Raw genomic sequence first — 19163 nt, 5'->3', positions numbered from 1 at the left:
GAGCCATATTTGGGGTGAGGTGACACTGTTCTAGGCACACCAAGCCCAGACATGGTCCCATCACTCCACCTTCTATATTTGTTTAGTTGGTGCGTTGCACATAAGCAAGGGGCAGACAGAATTTGCTACTGCCTATTAATATGCTATATATACCTATAATATATACACTTATCAGTATGTGCATGAGCAATCACTACAGAACAGTTGACACACAGCTGCTTTCCCGTCCCAAGCCCTTAGGTAACACAAATGGCCATGTCAGCAGTCCCCACTGTCTCACAGAAACATTAGACTTCTCTTTATATTCCTGCTTTAGAGATGATGGGACTTAGTCTGACATCAGAGGGAGTCAGCAAAAATACCCCGTACTATCTGTTTGACATGAGGATGACTCAGCTGAAGACTTCACCTTTCTTGTAAAAGGTCTTTCTAACCAGCTGTTAGAAAGCCTGACAGCAGTAGCTGGGATGAACGAAACAACTTTAAGAACATTAATAGAGCCTGGCTGGAGCTGCAAACATTGTACCCTCGGTCTGAGTAGAAATCCTGCTTTATGGAGACTTTTAGGGAAGGCTTGAAGGAACAGCTCCTGTATCTGCAGAAGCAGCAGTGTGGTGGTTAGGAGGCAAGACTGTGAGTTAGGACACATGAATTCACACCCAGCTTTATTGCAAAATACTGGTATGACCTGGAGCGTATCTTTGTTCCTCAGTGTGTCTGTAAAACAGAACAAATTGTACTTCCCATGCCCAGGTCCTGAAAGCCTTATAGGTAGAAGATGTTTGCGTATTTTAAGGTCAATACCTTAGAAGATTTCTTATGTGGCCTTTCCTGTACACCTTACTTCAGTGACTATAACATGTAAAATACCTGTGGAAAAGTCCTGTCCGTGGGTTGATCCCAGTTTTGCAAGAAGGTTTCTGTTTGTCGTAACAGACTCTATTTGTACTGCCTCTAAGAAGTTTCTGGACAACTGAAACATCCCTTTTTATGTTTTCCCTTCTTTTATTCTGTCCTTTGTTTCCTAGTCCAGGCATCTGAGAAGCTGCATGCGGGTGTGCTGGGATCTTGATGACTTGCTGATCTGGGTGCCACTCTTATAGCCCTTCTTCTGCTGTTTGTTCCTTCAGGTGCTTCCACTCCCACCCATTTCCCTACATCGTCCATCCATACCAGCCTATTACAGTCCTCTGCAAGTGCAGCTCTCAAAGTCACTGCCTGAATTTACAAAAGATCAGTAACTGTGGCAGGGACAGGAACCTGAAGTGTTTTTTTGACTGGATGTGTTGAGGAGTGCTACTGCACGTGGGGTTTGCCTGAGAAAGAATTATAGATTCATAGAATGGTTTGGGTTGGAAGGGACCTTTAAAGGCCATCTAGTCCAACCCCCCTGCCATGAGCAGGGACATCTTCAACTCGCTCAGGTTGCTCACAGCCCCGTCCAAACTGACCTTGAATGTTTCCAGGGATGGGACATCTACCACCTCTCTGGGCAACCTGTTCCAGTGTTTCACCCCCCTCATAGTAAAAACTGTCTTCCTTATATGCAGTCTAAACGTACCCTCTTTTAGTTTAAAACCATTACCCCTTGACCTATCACAACAGGCCCTGCTAAAAAGTCTGTCCCCATCTTTCTTATAAGCCCCGTTTAAGTACTGAAAGGCCACAATAAGGTCTCCCTTCAGCCTTCTCTTCTGCAGGAGGAGGATTGCTCAGTGTATAGCGTGCTCCAGGTGTATTCACACCCAACCCCCAGAAAGACTCTTCTCTTCCTCCTCCCACCCAGTCAAAAGCCACACACAGGTGACACAAGGGGCAAAGGCTGCTTTTGCCATGATTTGTGTGTGGCTGCCAGCCCTATACACAGCACGTTACGTGAGGCATCGCCACCGCTCCTGTGAAGCATGCGCACACCTTCCTTTGACGCACACCAAGGAAACACGACGATTGCCCTTCCTCCGTGTAGCAGGCCCACCACCTGTCCCCTTTATCTGATCTTTCACTTTGCTCTTAGTTCGGCGTTTCTCAGTTTAGTGTCCTAGCAGCCTGATGATAGCCTGTGATATTTTAGCTTCGATGCATGTTCCAACCTGTGCTTCTTCCACAGGCAGAACCACCCCTTTCCTTTGGGGACTGTAAATGTCATGTGGCCATTCATCATTATGGAAAACTGGAAGCTCCAGAACAATACTTTCAAATATTTTTCAAGGCAATCCTGTTGTTCTGGCAAATGTCCAGTAACAATCCACATACAGATGTGTCTTTATTAACAGCAAGGGGCTTTTGCACCTCTTAACCTTACAGTGTTGCCTTAAAAGCATCCTGGACAGTGCAGATAAAACTGGTTCCCTTGTGATGGCTGGTGAATGACACATGTGAGTTGAGGAGTGGGATATTGGCCACTGTGTCACATAGCTCCATCCCACAGCTGATGCAAGTATGTCTCACGGTTGCTGATGTCAGTGGAAACCTGCAGTGTGGGCTGGGCACTGGAGGCCAGCCTTGCTTTTGGTTGTCGGTGGGACACATTTCAGCAGCAGGAGATTTGTGTTGCATCACGGGACAGTCAGTGTCCAGAGCTGACGCTGTCTGGGCCAGAGGATCACATATTACAGAGCCACCCTCTGTATTGCCCAGACCTAGTGCCCCTTCTGCTGAAGCTTACCCCAGGCAGAGATCATTCTCGGCTGGAACAATTTCAAAGCAGAAATGTGCAGTATGCTTTCTGATGCTTTCCACTCTTCTGTGCAGGAGAGAGTCAAGGCTGTTTCTTGGTGTTGTACTTAAGTGCTGAAGGCTTTGCAGGACAGAACAAAGGTGGGGGAATATCAGCATTCAGGGTATGTCTGGATAGTTCAGTCCCCACCAACAAGAAAAACTCCAGAAAGATGTGTGAGAACAACCCATATGTATATGTTGTATGAGCTCTCAGAGAATAAACCTTCATAAAACTGTGATCAGCTATCTTCTGTGTAAAATCAGAGGCTAAACCCACGGCAGATCTCTTGAGGTTGGTTGAGACTTGTCTCTTTTATACGAAGGCCATAGTTTCATGGCAGCATCCAGCCTGTGTGAGCCAGCACTCCTGTTGAAAGGGTACGGGTATAACCCAGCTGCTTGCTTCTGCCCCATACTGTCCTTTCCCTTGGACATGTTTAAATCTCATTTATATATGCTGACCCCAGCCAGGGAGCTGTTTCAAGTTAAATACTGTTCCTTGCTTCCAGGTTGTTCTTGACCTGGGTCAGATCCTGAAGCCAGTAGAGAGCAGGAGCACAGACATCTGCAATAGGACAAGGAAGGTGGAGGCCAGAGTGCAAGGGGCAGTGGGGCACCTGCTTTCAGCAGCAGCAATGATTTATGCTGGTTTAAAATGACAGTGAAACTATGGAAGAACTTTCAGTGTCTACAGTGCAGGATAATCATGACCAAAGAAATCACGCAGAGCTCAAACTGTTTTTTTTCCTCCAAAAACTCTTTTTTATATGGAGTCACTGATGCCACTGTGAGGATTAAATTGGAAGGCTCAAACTGGAAATTATTTCTAGGCTGTTTCCTGGAACACAAGCTATCCACAAGATGAAGCTGTAAAGGTCACACTTGATGAACAGCTGTGAATCACCTGCATTTGCACTGAAGGGTGCAATGCAATTCCCTTGGTTGCTTTTGTTCTTACGGCAATTCCATCAAAATACAATTCCTGCAGGACTTGTCAGCATGTTCCTGATTTAGGAAGCTCAGGGATCTGTGGATAGTTTTCCTTCAGAAGCTGCGTGAATGGCTGCACTGGTGCTTGTAGAAGTCTAAAGCTACTGAAAAAAATCCAGGCATGTAGCAGTACGAGTCCCAGTATTGCACCCTGTGTTTATTGTCAAACAGCCTTTTGGACTGTGTTACCCATTGCTTATCCACGCTCCCAGGCCCCTCTAGCCAGGAGTTATTTCTGTTTAGTGATCTGAGAACAGAGCCAGGGAGCTGTAGGTCATCCCAGCCTTAACACCCATTAGGCACATAGCCTGGGGTGAGGCACGTTCCTGAGTCTGTGCTCCGTGCTGGTGAATAGAGATGATCGTCTCTTAATGCACATGGGGGCCGTGAAGTCCACCTCAGGATGATACCAAGTGTTTTTGGAGAGATAGCTTAGCCTTATGAGTTCCTAACACTCAACTCCTCTTTCAGTGTGCACGTGTTGCTCAGTATGCCGACTCCTCAGAGGTGAGTGCTGGATTTCCTGCGCCCCGATACCCACGCATCCCTTTTGGGCATGGCTGCGTTCCCCAGCCTGGCTTGCTCCTGCCGCTCGTACTCACTGGGTTTCCTAACACCAGGGGAGCAAACCAGGGGAAGGCCAGGCTGCGAGTGATTTTGTGAGCTCTGTGTGTGCTGATGGCAAGTATTGCGGTGCTTCTCACCTTACTGACCTGTGTTACCCGAGGCTGGGGAGTGTTTCTCTAGAGAAAAACCTCAGTCCTTTCTGTTCTAGAGGATGTACCACTGTTCTGGCTGCACTGGTATAACTCTTTCCCCTTATCCCCCAGTGCTAGTGTAAAACCGCAGGGAAACCAGCAAGAGCAAACCTTCCTCAGTCCCAGCCCTGTTTTGCTCGGTTCCCTAAGGATTGGCACGTGCTTCTCTGTTGGTGGAGACAACACTTGTGTTTGGGATGAGCAGGGCAAATTACAAAGCCCAGTAGCAGACCCTGGTATGATGAAATAGGGTTGAACAGACTCTCCCTGCTTCAGTCTGTGCTAGAGCCATTTTTGAAAAATGTCTTGCTGTCCCTACTGTTTCTTGTGTTTACAAACTCAGGAGTGTAGTGAATGGTTTAGCTGCCGGTGGGCAGCTCTGTGTTGCGGTTTAACACGGCAGGCAGCTAAGCACCACACAGTCGCTCACTCACTCCCCGACCCCCAGTGTGATGGGGAGAAAATTGGGGAAAAAAAAAAAATCCGTGTGTTGAGGTAACGACAGTTTAATAGGACAGAAAAGGAAGGGAAAATAATAATAATAATAATGATATACGAAGCAAGTGATGGACAGTGCAATTGCTCACCACCCACTGATCGATGCCCAGCCCGTCCCCAAGCAGCGATCGCTGCTCCCCAGCCAACTCCCCCAGTTTCCATACTGAGCATGACGCCGTATGGTACGGAATAGCCCTTGGGTCAGTTTGGGTCAGTGTCCTGGCTGTGCCCCCTCCCAGCTTCTCGCTGGCAGGGCATGGGAAGCTGAAAAGTCCTTGACTAGAGTCAACACTACTTAGCAACAACGAAAACATCAGTGTGTTATCAACATTATTCTCATACTAAATCCGAACCACAGCACTATGCCAGCTACCAGGAAAAAAAAATTAACTCTATCCCAGCTGAAACCAGGACACTGTGCCAGTTGCCTCGGTTGCTAAGAGCCGAGCCGTGTCACTTGCGCATTTTGTCCCAGTGGCAGATGAAAGGAGGGGGAGGCCTCTGGTTTGGGCATGCCAGAGGACGGGGCTGCCAAGCAGCTTGTCTAGGGAGAAGGAAGAAATCCAGACTGGCAACATCTCGTGTTGGTGGAAACAAAAGCCCTTCGTAACTCCATTACTTCTCATCTCATGTGCTTTTTGTTTATTTTGCACACTGTAATCAACCTGGGGATGGCAGCAGGGGGACCAAAGGACCGCAGTGCTGCCACCGTGCTGCAGCCATCGCTGCTGGCTCACGGCACTTCCAGAGCAGGGTGTGCGTTCCCACCGCCTTGCACCTGATGTGCCGTGCAGCCCTGTGCAGCAGTAATGTTTGGAGGCTGGTGATCTCAGCCTGACACTGTCTCCTTGCACGCTGCGTAGGTGCCAAACCAACCCTCGTATTTACTTTGTCCCCCTCCCTGTTGTCCTTTCCGGTTCTTTGCACTAGCACCTTTGGAGTGTGTGCCATGTGCAGGAGAATGAAGCCTGTTTAAGGTGATGTCTGTTTAAGCAATCATGAAACACTTGTATTCACAGTGCATTTTGTTAGCACCCGTCTAATTTTAGCCTAAACCGATTTTATGGATTTGACTTCAAAGTGTTATTTATAAAAAGAATCACTGAATCCTTAAGTGCTTAATAGACATGAATTAATCTTAGGAAAGTCATTTAATGATGCTAAAGCATTAATCAGTCAAATATGTTTACAAATTGGGCCCAAAGTCATGTTGATCTGGTTTAAATTGCCTGCCCTGTCTTTCAGATTGGCTTGTCTTACTATTTCCTCCCCCCTGACATAATTCAGTCCCTTGGACCATGTCAATAGGGATATGCTGAGGCTCTATCTCATAGAGGGTTCATTCTGTCTCCACAGGCTGCCCTTTCTCTGTCTCCAAGGCAATAGATGCATTAATGCACTCTCAGACAACAGCCTGCCGTTTAAAATGCTCTTTTGTAAGTGCAGCTTTGGTAGCTTAGAGAGCGGACTACGTAATGTGAACACATTTTCTGAACACCACAAAAAGCAGGGAGAAGAAAGAAGCTAAGTTTGTTTAGCTGGGACTAAGTTGTCCCGAACTATTGGCACTTATCTTTCCATGGTGCAAACTTTTGTGTAGCCAGTTTCAGAGTACAATCGTTAACAGTGCTAATTTCCAAAGAGTTTATAATCAAAATGGGCAGACAGTCAAGCCTTACCTCAAGCAGGAGTATTAAAGGCTGGTTTAGAGCCATGATGCAGCCTTTTTGGCAGGAGCAGTTGCCTTAATGCTCTTGCAGGTGAAACTCGATTATTTCTCTCTCTGGCTGACTTGCAGAAACCCCCACAGCTCTTAGGAGAGCACAGGCTGGCGGGAGCAAAAGTCGGCCCATCCTGCTCCCTAGATGACATCCTGGGAGAGGGTTTCGTGAGGATGTGGCCTGCAGGTGCCATGGCGTGTGCATTTATGCAGAGACTGGAGACCAGGCTGAGCGCAGCGTGAGCGCAGCCCGTACAGGAGCAGATCCATCGGTGTCGGCGGTGGTGGGCTCCTCTGCCGCTGAAGCTGTTTGCTTCGCAGAAGAGCTCTTTGCCCAGCTGGCTCACTCCAGCTGGCCTCATGGTCTGCACATGACGAAGCGTTGACACAATTCAGGACATTCATCCTCCTTTGCTGTGGGCAGCTTCACTAAATACAAGCGTGTTCCACTATATATACTCCAGCGTGTCTTCTTGACAGCTTCTGTGTCAGCTCTTCTTGCTCTTGTTCAGTGGCAGGCCTTTGCTGGCAAAACTCCTTTCAGGTCTTTACACAAGTTTCTGATTTATCGCTTCTGTGTTCACGGCCTGTGGAAAGTCGGGCCACAGCATTAAAGAACGATGGTACAATTACGTAAGAGCTCTTTTTCCCCTTCAGGAAGGACAGAGTGAAGATCTCCGGGGATGTGTTTGTCTTTTGGCAGTGCCTGGTAAATGCTTAATGCGTTAAACAAGCTTGCTTGGAACTGGCATTTAAGAAGTAACAAATACTATGTATGGTGGTATTCTCTCAACTAATGTCTTTTAGGTGCTGTGGCATGATTGAGAGGGAGGAACAATTTTAATCCTTGCAGAGAATAAATCTACCTAGCAGATACTGAAGAATCAGCTGTGCATCAGGAGAACTGTTGTGGCTGCATGTATTTGAGGGGGCATTTAACACTGAAATGCTGATCAGGAGCCTTAGGCAATGTAAGAAATGTGCTGCAAGGACAGTAGTGATGAATGGGACTGGGTTTTGAGTGTGCACCGCAGGGTTGTGCTCCATAGTGGTGACGGATAGAGTAATGTACACCTGAAAAAATACAGCTCAGCAGTGACTGATGGTCAGCCTAGCCAACAAGTTCAGTCAGCCATCCACAAGGTGTTGCAGCATAAAGCCAGCTCCTGGAGTTTTTCCAATAAAATAATGTTGGATCTCTTCCTACATGTGGTTGTCACTCTGAAGACAAGGTGACAGGTCACACACAATCAGCAGTACAGCCCAGCGAGGACCTTAATGGCACATTCACTTAATTGTGCTTTAAATGAATCACCTTATTGGTATATTGGATGTATCCAACCCCTTCTTTGTGGTATGCTGCAAATTGCAGATTAGATTATTACAGCGGAAAGTTAAAAAACTTAAAAAACTACTTGACTTTGCATCAAGGGGGCCGTTCATATATCTCTGACCTAATTCAATTAAATGATGTAGGTGGTTTCATTTTTGTTCTTAGCCAGTTTTGCTTCCAGCTCGTGCTGAGGATTTACTGATTGGTTTTTTTAACCTTTCTCTCATTGAGCTTAAAGAACAAATGACAACCCTCCGTTGCTCTAGGCATTTTGTTCCTTAAAACTTCCCTTTACTAAATGTTGAATGAAATTTTTACAGGATGATCTGCATCACTTCACAACACTACCTCTGAATGGCAATTTGCGAGTTTCTTGGGGTATTTTAAAATACTTTCATAGTTATTTTGGTTATTTCAGGGGAGGAAAAATTTTCATAGAAAATCGGTAGGCTGTTTAAGTACAGTTGCATTTTAGCAACAGAAAGTTAAAACATTCATTGTTGTTTAATAAACTCCAGTTGAACCACAGATATGAAAGTGAAGATGAAGATTTCTGTGCTCTGAAACAATGTTCCTTCCCCCTCTACACCCAAATGTTTTCCCCTAACAGTTTATTCTTTCCTTTTCTCTATGTAAATATTATGGGACTCTGATGTAAGTGTTACAGATTGCATGAGTTTTCTTCTGAGGTGTTTGGAATAGACTAGCACTTAACAACTTAATCATTTGTGGGATGTGTTTTCATTAATGGATGACTTTGTTGATGTGATTAGACTTGTTTGCTTTGGTTGCACTTCAGCTTTGGAAAGGGTGTCTGCCTCTGTTTTGTGGCTCCTGGGCAGTGAGTGCTGGTGGAGTTGGCTGCTGCTAACTTCTTGCTTTGGCAGTGAAAACTGTTGGGGAAGTACATGACTTGGGTCAATGTCTTTCGGAAATGATGGCAAATTTGTCTTTGTTGCAGGGAAAAGAAGCTGATCACCATCGTATAATAAATACCTGCTCTCTTGCTCTTATTAAGTGGTGTGCAAACCTCCTTATATGAATTATCCCCTGGAAAGGCTTAGCTCTGGAGTGACTTTATCTTCCATTACAGTAATACAATACCTTGCTCCTGGTTCGTGTAGTCTCTGACGGTGTTTTTCCCCATTGCTCCCAAAGAATTACAGTGACAGGAGAAAGAAGTATTTCCTGGGAAAATAAGGGGGGTCCAGCTTCTTTCAAAGGTATTGGGGTGCCTGATTCCCACTGTAACTCTATTTAAGTGTCCAGATTTGTCAGAGGATCTAGATCAAAGTCCCATTGCTTCTCTGTAATTAGAGTGGGCCAGGCCCTGACCTCTGTTGTACTCGTGAAAATCCATAGGAGATACTCTGGATTTAAACAACAGCGTAGATCAGGGCCTAAATCAAAGCAATTGCTGAAAAAACACCCTGCTACTGAATCCCATTTGTTGCTCTAGAAAGAGTTTTGCAAGTGAGATTTTTCAGCCCATGTAGAATCACAGAGATGATTCCCTTGTCTGTGCTGGGTTGTTCCCTGTGGTGCATTTAATAGCTTAGATCCCAACCCTGTCTACTTTAACTTGGAATATGCCCAGCTTCAGGGCTTCCCACACAACGTGCTAGTTGTATCGGTTCCCTTTGAAGGAATTAGGATAGCATGATAGGAACTGGAATTAAGGGGTCCCTTTCCTCAGGCTGTTTACAGTCAGATTCTGTCTTGCCTTAGTGAAGAGAGGAGTGTAGTCTGGTCTGGGTACTGAAAAGACGTTTGCAAGAGGCAGCAGCAGCTTTAGCCCTGGCACACCAGCCGATTTCCCGATTCTGCAGCGATTCTGCCCCTCCACGCAAAGGTGTGGAGCCGTAAATGTAAGAGTTGGAGACACCCGAAACACAGGCTGCTCCGAGATGGGGAGTGAGAGTCTCCCAAAGATGAGAGAGCCGGGGAGACGTCTGGCGTACGGTCCATGCTTTTACGCAGCCACCTCCTGGCTGGGACAGGGGCCCTGGGGCTGCCAGCTGCTTCCCTGGAGCAGCACACGCTGCTGGCTCAGCACACGCTGCTGGCTCTGCCACTTCGGGGACATCTGATAATGGCCTGAGGCCCCCCCAGCCTCCCATCCTAAGGACGGCTCTTAGAAACACACAGGAGGTCACCCGAGGGCAAGTGCTGTCCTGAGAAGCCTGTGCCAGCCCTGACATGTTTTGCTCCTCAGTCTTCACCTTCTCCAGAAACAAACCTTGGTGTCCCAGAACCCATCCACTCACTTTAAGCCTTCATCTCCTTTCTCACTAATTCCTCACATGTGTGCTTATTATTCTGGTTAATCCCCTGCTTTACATTTTCTCCTGCAGAGGACTCTGTAGGAAAATTAGCTTTTCACTCTGTCATCACTCTATTCACAAAAAAACCCAACTTCAGAGTTGGCAGTCGCGCAGCAGCAGCCCTTTGGAGATGAGTTGCCTCCAGTCCCACAAGAGCGTAATGCTTCCACAAACGTGGGACAAAGTCTGGCACCCCAGATCAATACGAGGTTGGGATTGCCCACAACAGAGATGTCCTTCCCAAGCCAGGATAGGCAGGGAATCCTCCCTTCTTGCTCCAGGTCTTAAAAAAAGGGCGCTGTGTATTCAAAATCTGCTCTCGGCAATGGTCAGAATTGTAGTGGAAAGGCCTGGGGTAGACCCGCTTCTTGCCTTTTCCAGTTCAGTGAGGCTGAAGCAAAACTGGTCCTCATTTGGCAGGCTTTCAGTGCTCATTCACAATGAGATGGAGCAGGGGAGAAGAGGGCCTCAGCCCGACTTCCAGTGGACTTTACAGACCTCTCTGCTGCGGGGGTTGAAGCAGTATGTGCCACCTTGGAGGCTGAGCTCTCCTCTTGATCTTCATGGAAGCAGCTCCAGGACATGGGTATGATGCTCAGGCTGATGGGGAGAATGGAAGAGCCTGCAGGAGGCTGGGCCTCTGCTGTGCCAGTGTCGTGGTTTAACCCCCGTCAGCAGCGAAGCACCGCACGGCCGCTCGCTCACCCTCCCCCCGCAGTGGGGTGGGGGAGAGAATCGGGGAAAAAAAGTAAAACCCATGGGCTGAGATAAAGGCAGTTTGATAGGACAGCAGAGGAAGAGAAAGTAATAATGATAATAATAATGATAAAAGAATATACAAAGCAAGTGATGCACAATGCAATTGCTCACCACCCACCGACCAACACCCAGCCAGTCCCCAAGCAGCGATCGCTGCTCCCCAGCCAACTCCCCCAGTTTCTATACTGAGCATGATGCCGTATGGTATGGAATAGCCCTTGGGCCAGTTTGGGTCAGTGTCCTGGCTGTGCCCCCTCCCAGCTTCTTGTGCACCTGGCAGAGCATGGGAAGCTGAAAAGTCCTTGACTAGTGTAAGCAGTACTGAGCAACAACTAGAACATCAGTGTGTTATCACTTTATTCTCATACTAAATCCAAACCACAGCACTATGCCAGCTACTAGGAAGAAAATTAACTCTATCCCAGCTGAAACCAGGACAGCCTGTCACGGAGATGGGCAATGCAGGTGACAGAGCTGCCTGGATATCTTTAGCCCAGCACCCAATTCAGGAGAGAGAATAACACCAGAGAAAGCAACGTGCGCTAGAAAAGCATGGGATTCCCAGGAATGTTATCAGGGCTGACGGTTCCTTCTGTGTCCTTTTGCAGCGGAGTGGCTGGCTGTAGGAGAAAGGGAGCAGGGCACATTCGCCTAATCCTGTATGCTCTCAGCTTCAGCAGCCAGCATCTCTGCAGTCTGATCACTGAATGCTCTAATTCTGGTTCTCCAACATCCCTCCATCCTGTCCCCTTTGAAGTCCTCTTTTTCTTGGGTAAAGCCGTTGTCTCCTCGCAGCAGCCCGTGGCTGGGGGTGTGTTGTTGGGCCAGCCTGCAGCCCACATCCGAGGCACCTCTGGGGAAGAGGGCAGCTGGGAGCACTCATGAATTGGTGTTGGGGCAGTACTTAGCCCCCAGGCTGCAGATTTGGGCATGTTTGGTTCAGGCTTTGCTCAAGCTCTGAACAAACAGCATTAAAACCAAACTTGACTCCATTTTTCATTGTCTTAGAGAGGCACAAGGACCAACTCCTACATCCAAGATGACCTAAGCTAGGGTCCTCCTGAATATCTCACTTCCCAAGTGGAAGGATAAAACAGTAATTAAAATAAAATGTTCCTGGACTGATCTGCCATGTGGTCTAGAGAACATTTAATTCTCCCCACAGTGTAGTCTTAACACCACAGTCATATATAGAAACCGCCCCCCCCCAACAATTCAGCATTATCCTGGACCTCTCTGCAACGTCCATATCAGCATTTTCAGTACAGGTGGGAAAAAGTTGACTTCCAGCTCTTCCTGCGATGGTATCTTCCAGCCTGCCCATGCAAATGGTGATAAAAGGGTAGAGACACAGGGTCAGTGGCCAGGGGATGGTGTGCACCGCTCTCTCGAACAGCAGCCACATCCTGCGGGCTGAACGCAGGGGCTGAGAGCGTTTTGCTGCTGACTTGAATTTGGCACTGGAGAAGCCCCAGTGACCTGCTCGTGACTTGTGTTGCTGTAGCCAAATCACTTCTCCTTTGTCTCTGTTACCCAACTGAAAGGGCTGTTGGAGAATTCAGTTCTTTTGTGCTTCGTGATCTAAATGGATTAATAAGTATTACACGTTTAAGAATCCTCTTTCGTTGTAGTCTTTGGGTTTTCGTCTTTGGTCCAGCAGAATCTTGCAGTCAGGCTGAGACAAGAAGCACAGAGCATTATTTCTATGTATGTTTATACAACAGTCTAAGTATAGGGACAGTAATTGTGGTTAATGCCATCTAAACAGCGAACACTCCCACTCCTGACATGGTTCAGAGTGAAAAAAGCTTAACTATCAGTCAAACAAAGAAAGCTCCAGCCCTGCTGACAAGAAACTGTCTGTGGAGATGCAGAAAGCTTGGTCACTCTTTGCTGTACCTCTTGCTGTGGACTGCCCATTAAAAATACCATCTTGTTTCACTGTCGGTATTTAAGGCTGGAAATGGATTGTGTTGTGCAACATGACCAGTCCCACAAAGATCCTGCCATAAGTTACGAGGTTAAGAACCACCGAGCAGGCGTTAGTGGTCTGTAGTCATGGGCCATAATCTGCCTTCAGATCCATCAGTGGAGTTAATGCTCCATAAGATTTACTCCAGAGTGACAGAAGAGAGACTTTTCCCTGCTCTGGTCTTGCAGCAACACACCCATTTGCTGAGGGTCCGTTCAGTGCCCGTTGAAGCTTTTGGTTAACTTCAGTGGGTCTCGGGCTGGGTGCTTGGCTTGAGCTCTCTCAGCTTCAAGTCAGTTAGTGCTGCCATGCTTCATATTCTGCATCCCAGGCAGCTCGCTCTCCTTATGGCCCAGAGGGCTTCAACACTCATTTGGTGTCTTCTAGAGGACACTCCTTCTGGAAGCAGTAGATTCAGGAACTATGGATGGAATCAGTGATTCAAGAAATTGGCTATTTTATTTATCCCTGAACCAAACAAAACCAAATCTTTCGAGAGTCAACCTCCAGAACATCAGAGGCTGTGAATTTAGTCTCAATTTTATGTAAAATAATCCCAATAGAGTTATAATAGCTTCATAAACAAAAACCTTTTGATTTCTAACCCCACAGCTGCTATTACTAGAGTGTGGTGTGTGAATCTTCTGTCTATTAATCCCTGGAAGATGCATGGCTTTGCAGTGATGTGGCATTTAGCAGAGTGTGAATCAAACCGTTGCTGATTTCCTCATCCTTTGTCTTCACGTTTAGACTGTAAATGGCTGTGTTAAATAGGTGTGGACAATAAGTATGAAAAGCCACCTGAGGCAAACTGTGAAACAAAAGGCTCTGTGTTCTCAGATGATGAAGAGAATGATTCACTGGATTGTGCATCCATGAACAAAAGGCCCAAAAAGAAGGATCACCCCCTTGAGGTACTTCCATATTGTCAAGGCTCCTCCTTCTGTGACATTCCTTGAATCTTCAGCTGAAGGAATGTCTCTCTCTCTCTGGTCTAAAAACAGAGTCCAAACAATACATTTCTGGTCTTTCAGGGGTGGGTCTTGCTATGGGTTAGCTCATTTTTATGCATGTGTGGATTTCCTGAAAGAAGTCTGAATTAGTGCCTGTGGAGATAATAGTTATAAGGCACTTCAAAGTTGGATCAGAATTGCAAAACTTGTATCTAGCTCTAAACCATGTGCTAATGTGGAGGTATTTGGGTGAGAGGATTTGGATATCGGCTGCTGGTTGATTTTTCAGGTCTGTAGAGGAAAATACATTCTCACCCCCAAGGCAGGATAGTTACGGTGAGAACAGCCAGCACCCACAGCCAGAGCGCTCGCAGTTGAGAGCCCCGTCCCTCTCTCTTGAGTTTGCACCTAGCCAAACCCCACCGAAAACAGCAGCAAGTTCTTCCTTCATGACTTCGATAGGTTTTTGAATCAGGCGCTGTATTCACAAGTATGCTTTAAGTTGCTTCATGGAAACAAAAGAACTAAAGGAGATGCGGATCTCACACTGTGCTTTGCCAAAAGCAATTTTAGCAACGTTTTGTTGTGGAGAAAATAAAACCTCCATGGGAGATGCTGTAGGCAAAGACTCCTTCCAGATGTGGGCAGGGGGGATGGAGCCACAGCCAGCAGCTCTCAGATCCGAGCCGGGAGATCTCCACCATGGGGGAGCTGGGCTTGTTCCACTCTCCCCTTGGCTCAGTGTGAGCGAGCCGGAGCAGTGTGGTGTGGCAAGCAGTTGTGTGACCTTGTGGTGGGTCGTCCTACTTCTGGGGTATCTCACCAAAAGCTGGGCTGCTCTGCTCTTACCGTGGAAAGGTGCAGCCTCTGTAGCTGCTCTCAGAGCTGTCCAGTGGCCTCCCAGAGGAGGCAGAGCTATTCATTCCTGATTTCAGAGTCTTCTCTGTGGAGTTAATGGCTGCTTTGCTTTAAGAGCCATCTGGCTTCCCAAAGAGCAGCCTTCTCCCAAGCTGCAGGAGATACTGCTGTAGTCATCAGGCTGTGTCCCCGAGCTCCTGCTTTATGGATAGCAACTCCAGCAGCTATGGAGTCTGGGGTGGTGTGGGATCCCTGCCTCCTGTACACAGCAGCTTTCTTCCTCAGCTTTTCTCCTCCGGCTGTGCCTTTCTGGATGCAGCCATCCCATCCAGCTCTGTTGTGCTTTTGGGGATTCACAGTGGGGACTTGGGGTAAAATTTTGGGCTTGGAAGATGGGGTGGGGTGTTGGATTAATCCCATCTCTGTGAAAAACTACCTTGGTTTATGGGCAAGCTGGAAGAGATGGAGATTTAGATGGAGTGTAAACAAAACCTCGCTGCACTGCAGTTCCTTGTCTTTATGAATATTTATACCTTGCTGCATCACAGGAATGTGGAAACACAGCATGATCTTGGGTTGGAAAGTCCTATAAAATAGAAATTACAAAGTCCTCACTTATGAATGGTAAGACCCTGTCGTAGTCTTACAGGTAGGTAGGTTGATGCTGTTAAAGAAAATAAAGCTTTGGATATTTATGTAAATGGAGTAGAAGAGCTTACCAGGCCTTGCAGTGTTGCATGATGCTATGACAGGCCTCCACACGGAGAATTGGTGCTCCTCCGCAACATCTGGGAACCATTTCTTTTTGTGAAGCTCGCAAGACACAATGCTATGCCAAAGCTCTTCTGAGAGAAGTATGCACTGCAGATTAGGTTTGGTTTTTTTTGTTTGTTTGCTTGTCTAACTAATTTCTGTCTCAGTCTGGAGAACGGGGTTAATCACAGTAAACCAATTTCATGGAGTTGGTCTGGCTCCTCCTGGGCATTCAGGGCTCCTTTTTAAAGCTCTCTGCATCAGCTGACTGCGAGGCAGAATTGCAATAGTTGGCTTCTAAAATAATTTTGACAGATTGCATCTGGCCTGTCTCCCAAGCGAGGGGCTGGTCTTTTAAAAGAAGAGCTCTGCCTTGTGAGAATCGCAGGCCCAGTGCGTTTCACCGTGGGGACCCCTTCAGCTTTGTCACGCCCCAAGGGGATGTGTCCTCAGAGGGGCCGTGGCTGGGCTGGGCAGTGCCGGCTGGCCTGGGAGACACCAGAGCTGGCTTTCTGCCACCGGTTTGCTCTCTTGATCTAAGAGCTGCTGGAAGTGGCACCAATTTGTCCTGTCTCCTTGGACTGTTATGTTATTAGCAATCTTCAGCCACACTTCTAACCAAGCGCCAGAGGGGAAGGTGTTGGTGTAACCCGGGTAAAGGACTACGATGGGTTTCTTAAAGGGGTTAGTCTTCAGCTGGGCATTCATTAATGCTCTTCAGGGCCGGGATCTGCTTCTCCATGACTTCATGCCTGGAATAGGATCATTGTCACAGAGGTGCCACAAGGATGGGTGAGTTTTAAGGAAAGAAAAAACATTTCCTATTACGCCACTGAAGTTTTCTCTTGCTTCTCTGCAGGCACCGCCTAGGACCCTTAGACCTCGCTTCAGGAAGAAAAGTACCTCGTCCTCTGCCACTGAAACAATGTGAGTGCAATGAGCCAATAGCACCAAGATCCACAGAATGTCTCTCTTCTGCCTTAAAGAGCTACTCGTTCATAATGTAGGAAACAGCAGTGGGATGGATGTGCTTTGATGTACAGCATTGTAGACATGGCCTTTCCCTCTTCTCTCTCTGCATCCTTCTGTTACAAGCTTCTCGCGTTTGTCCGTGACGTGGGTAGGACAGTCTGGCAGGCACCTGCAGGTTGAGAGTCCTTGTGTCGTTTGCAGCGTGTACGCCAACTCACGCTAATCCTGTAAGGCTGTACATTTACAGTTCTCATTTGTGTCTGCATAGCTCTAGCTCTGTGAATGCACAGCGAAAACAAACATAATCAGTTACTCATGATGATACATTGACAGTGTATTTATTTATGGCTTTATCATTAATGAAGTGGATTTGCAGAAACCATGGATTTCTCTTTCCTCCCTTCCTCCTCAAGACCGTGAATGATGTAACAAACGTCAGAGTACTTTGACTGCGCAAAATCTCCCAAGATTCATTAGTGAAAGCTGAGCTGCAACTCTGTTTCTCTTTCTGCAAGTAAATCACGTGTATTCTGAGAAAATCATTGCGCTAAAACCCATAGAGACAGAACCACTTACAGAGGACGAGGAAGAGACACGCAAGAGAAAATGAATGGTTTCAACGACGTAATGAAGGGGGAGTCTTAATTTTGATCGGCCTGAGCCAGGAGAGTATTGTGTGGAAAACGATGGCGGCTAGCAGAACTAGATCGTATCGCTTGCAGCAAATGTTCTACTGCCAGTTTTAAAAGCGTGAGCAAGCCAGGCTTGTACTAGCTGCAGCGACAGAAGTTAGGATCACTTTAGTGACGCGCTTCCAGGGGAAAACTCACCTTCCCCCCCTGCCTGCACCAGTGTCAGTCCCAGCGCTCCGCTTTCCTGGTGAGGTGCTGCTGTTTTACCTGCACGAGCAGAGCAGGGCGCTGGGTCTGAGCTGCTTTTTGAAGCCTGGAGTTTCGCTTGTAGCATGGAGTTTGGCTAGAACCACAAGAACCAGATGGAGCGGTGTATTTGTATCCATATATAAATGAGAAATATAAAAGAAGAGGAAGACGTGGTAGGGTTTGTGTATTTGTGCTTCAAGTTGGTGTCTCTTGTAAGTGTTGAGCATGTGAGATTCACACATAAGTTAATTACGTGGCCCTTTGTGTTTGCTCTTGGACCTGTCGCATAGGCTAGAAAAACATTTAGCATTACGTAGGACATGCCATCACTAACGGATCATCAGCACACGGGCTTGATGATGAACAGTACTGTTAATCTAGTTCAGGTGCAGCAGTCCAGGATGCCAATAGCCGGCTGGAGCGTATCGGGCTCAGAGATAAATCTGAAGTGGCCTTTGAAACCTTTTCTCTGCTGGGGATGCATCAATGTCCCAGCTGTCCCTGTCTGACGGATCCCTGAGGTTTCCCCCAGAGCTTCCTACATACGTGGGGAAGAGAGAAATAAATTACGCGCACACACAGATGTTTATCTGACCTGGCTAGGAAGTGGAAAAAGCAAGCAGGTATTTCCTGTGTCTGCCACAGTATTTGGCCTCATTACCTGAGAATTTTATTTCCTTTACATGTGCTAATTCAATGATATTTCGCAATGGGTAAGAAGGAAAAAAGTCTTCAGAATGTAAATTGAAAAAAAAGCCCAACAAACATGTCTAAATAGCAGTTGCAAGAGAGTCAGTCCTTGGAAGATGCTCAGCAAAAGCTTTGAGGAGCTAAGCTTGTGTGTTTTATTTTTAAGCAGCTTTAGAGTTTATTTGATTTCTTTTGGCAAACATTAAAAAAGAAATAGAAAAACTGCCTGCAGTGTTAGCAGAAAATAAAATCCTGTTGCAAGCAAGCTATGTTTCCCTGCTATGCAATGGGCTGCCATAAGATGAAAAAGAAGCTGACAAGTTTGCACTCAATTATGCCAAAAAACCCCAACAACATAGAGCTACATAACATCTGACAAATTCTATTCTTGGACACGCTGTATTAACATTGATTCTCACTAAAATTAGTAAATGTGCGTCTAATCTGCTGTTTTACTGTAAACTTGACTGTTTAGCATTTCTTAAGTGCTGAGGTGAAATTGTTGACAAGGGAGTTGCCTTATATCTCTCAAAACATTCACTGTACAAATGAGAAAAATAAACCTTTTCATATCTCTGGCAAAAATGTATTAATTTATCAACCGAGCTGTATATTTGTGTATAGATAGACAAGAAATGTGAATGCCTAACCACGTACACTTCGTGCTGTAGCGTTCTGTGTACAGAAGGGAACGGTCATTTGCTTTTGATTCCTCATCTTGCACACACAGGTTGTTTACAGGTGTTGCCCCAGGTCTGTCATTTCACTCCTTGGCTACTTGCGTTCCTTCAGAATAAACACCAGACATGAAGTCTTTTGTTGCAGTTTTTCTCTTGAGCCTCTGCCAAGGAACAAGCCCGATTCAGCGCCTCGCCTTCCCGCGCTGATGCTGACCCCTCCTGGCAAATGAGTTTGCAGGACTTGAGCAGGGAGAGGACGCCGGGATGGATGGATGGATGGATGGATGGATGGATGGATGGATGG

The 19163-nt window shown here is 46.8% G+C and overlaps 1 protein-coding gene across 1 annotated transcript in view; it reads left to right on the top strand.

The window, feature by feature from the left end:
- REEP1 (receptor accessory protein 1) overlaps positions 1–19163 on the top strand; it is a 54121-nt gene extending 34958 nt beyond the window's left edge. The window contains exons 9-11 of the mRNA XM_075709876.1: positions 4180–4215; positions 13847–13986; positions 16496–19163. Of these exons, the coding sequence (XP_075565991.1) occupies positions 4180–4215; positions 13847–13986; positions 16496–16567 (248 nt within the window). The 3' untranslated portion in view covers positions 16568–19163. The remainder of the gene's footprint in view (positions 1–4179; positions 4216–13846; positions 13987–16495) is intronic.

Source organism: Pelecanus crispus, chromosome 4, assembly GCF_030463565.1.
Source record: "Pelecanus crispus isolate bPelCri1 chromosome 4, bPelCri1.pri, whole genome shotgun sequence".
NCBI lineage: Eukaryota > Metazoa > Chordata > Aves > Pelecaniformes > Pelecanidae > Pelecanus > Pelecanus crispus.
Note: the sequence above shows the minus strand (reverse complement) of the source record. Positions and strands in the feature narration are given on the sequence as shown.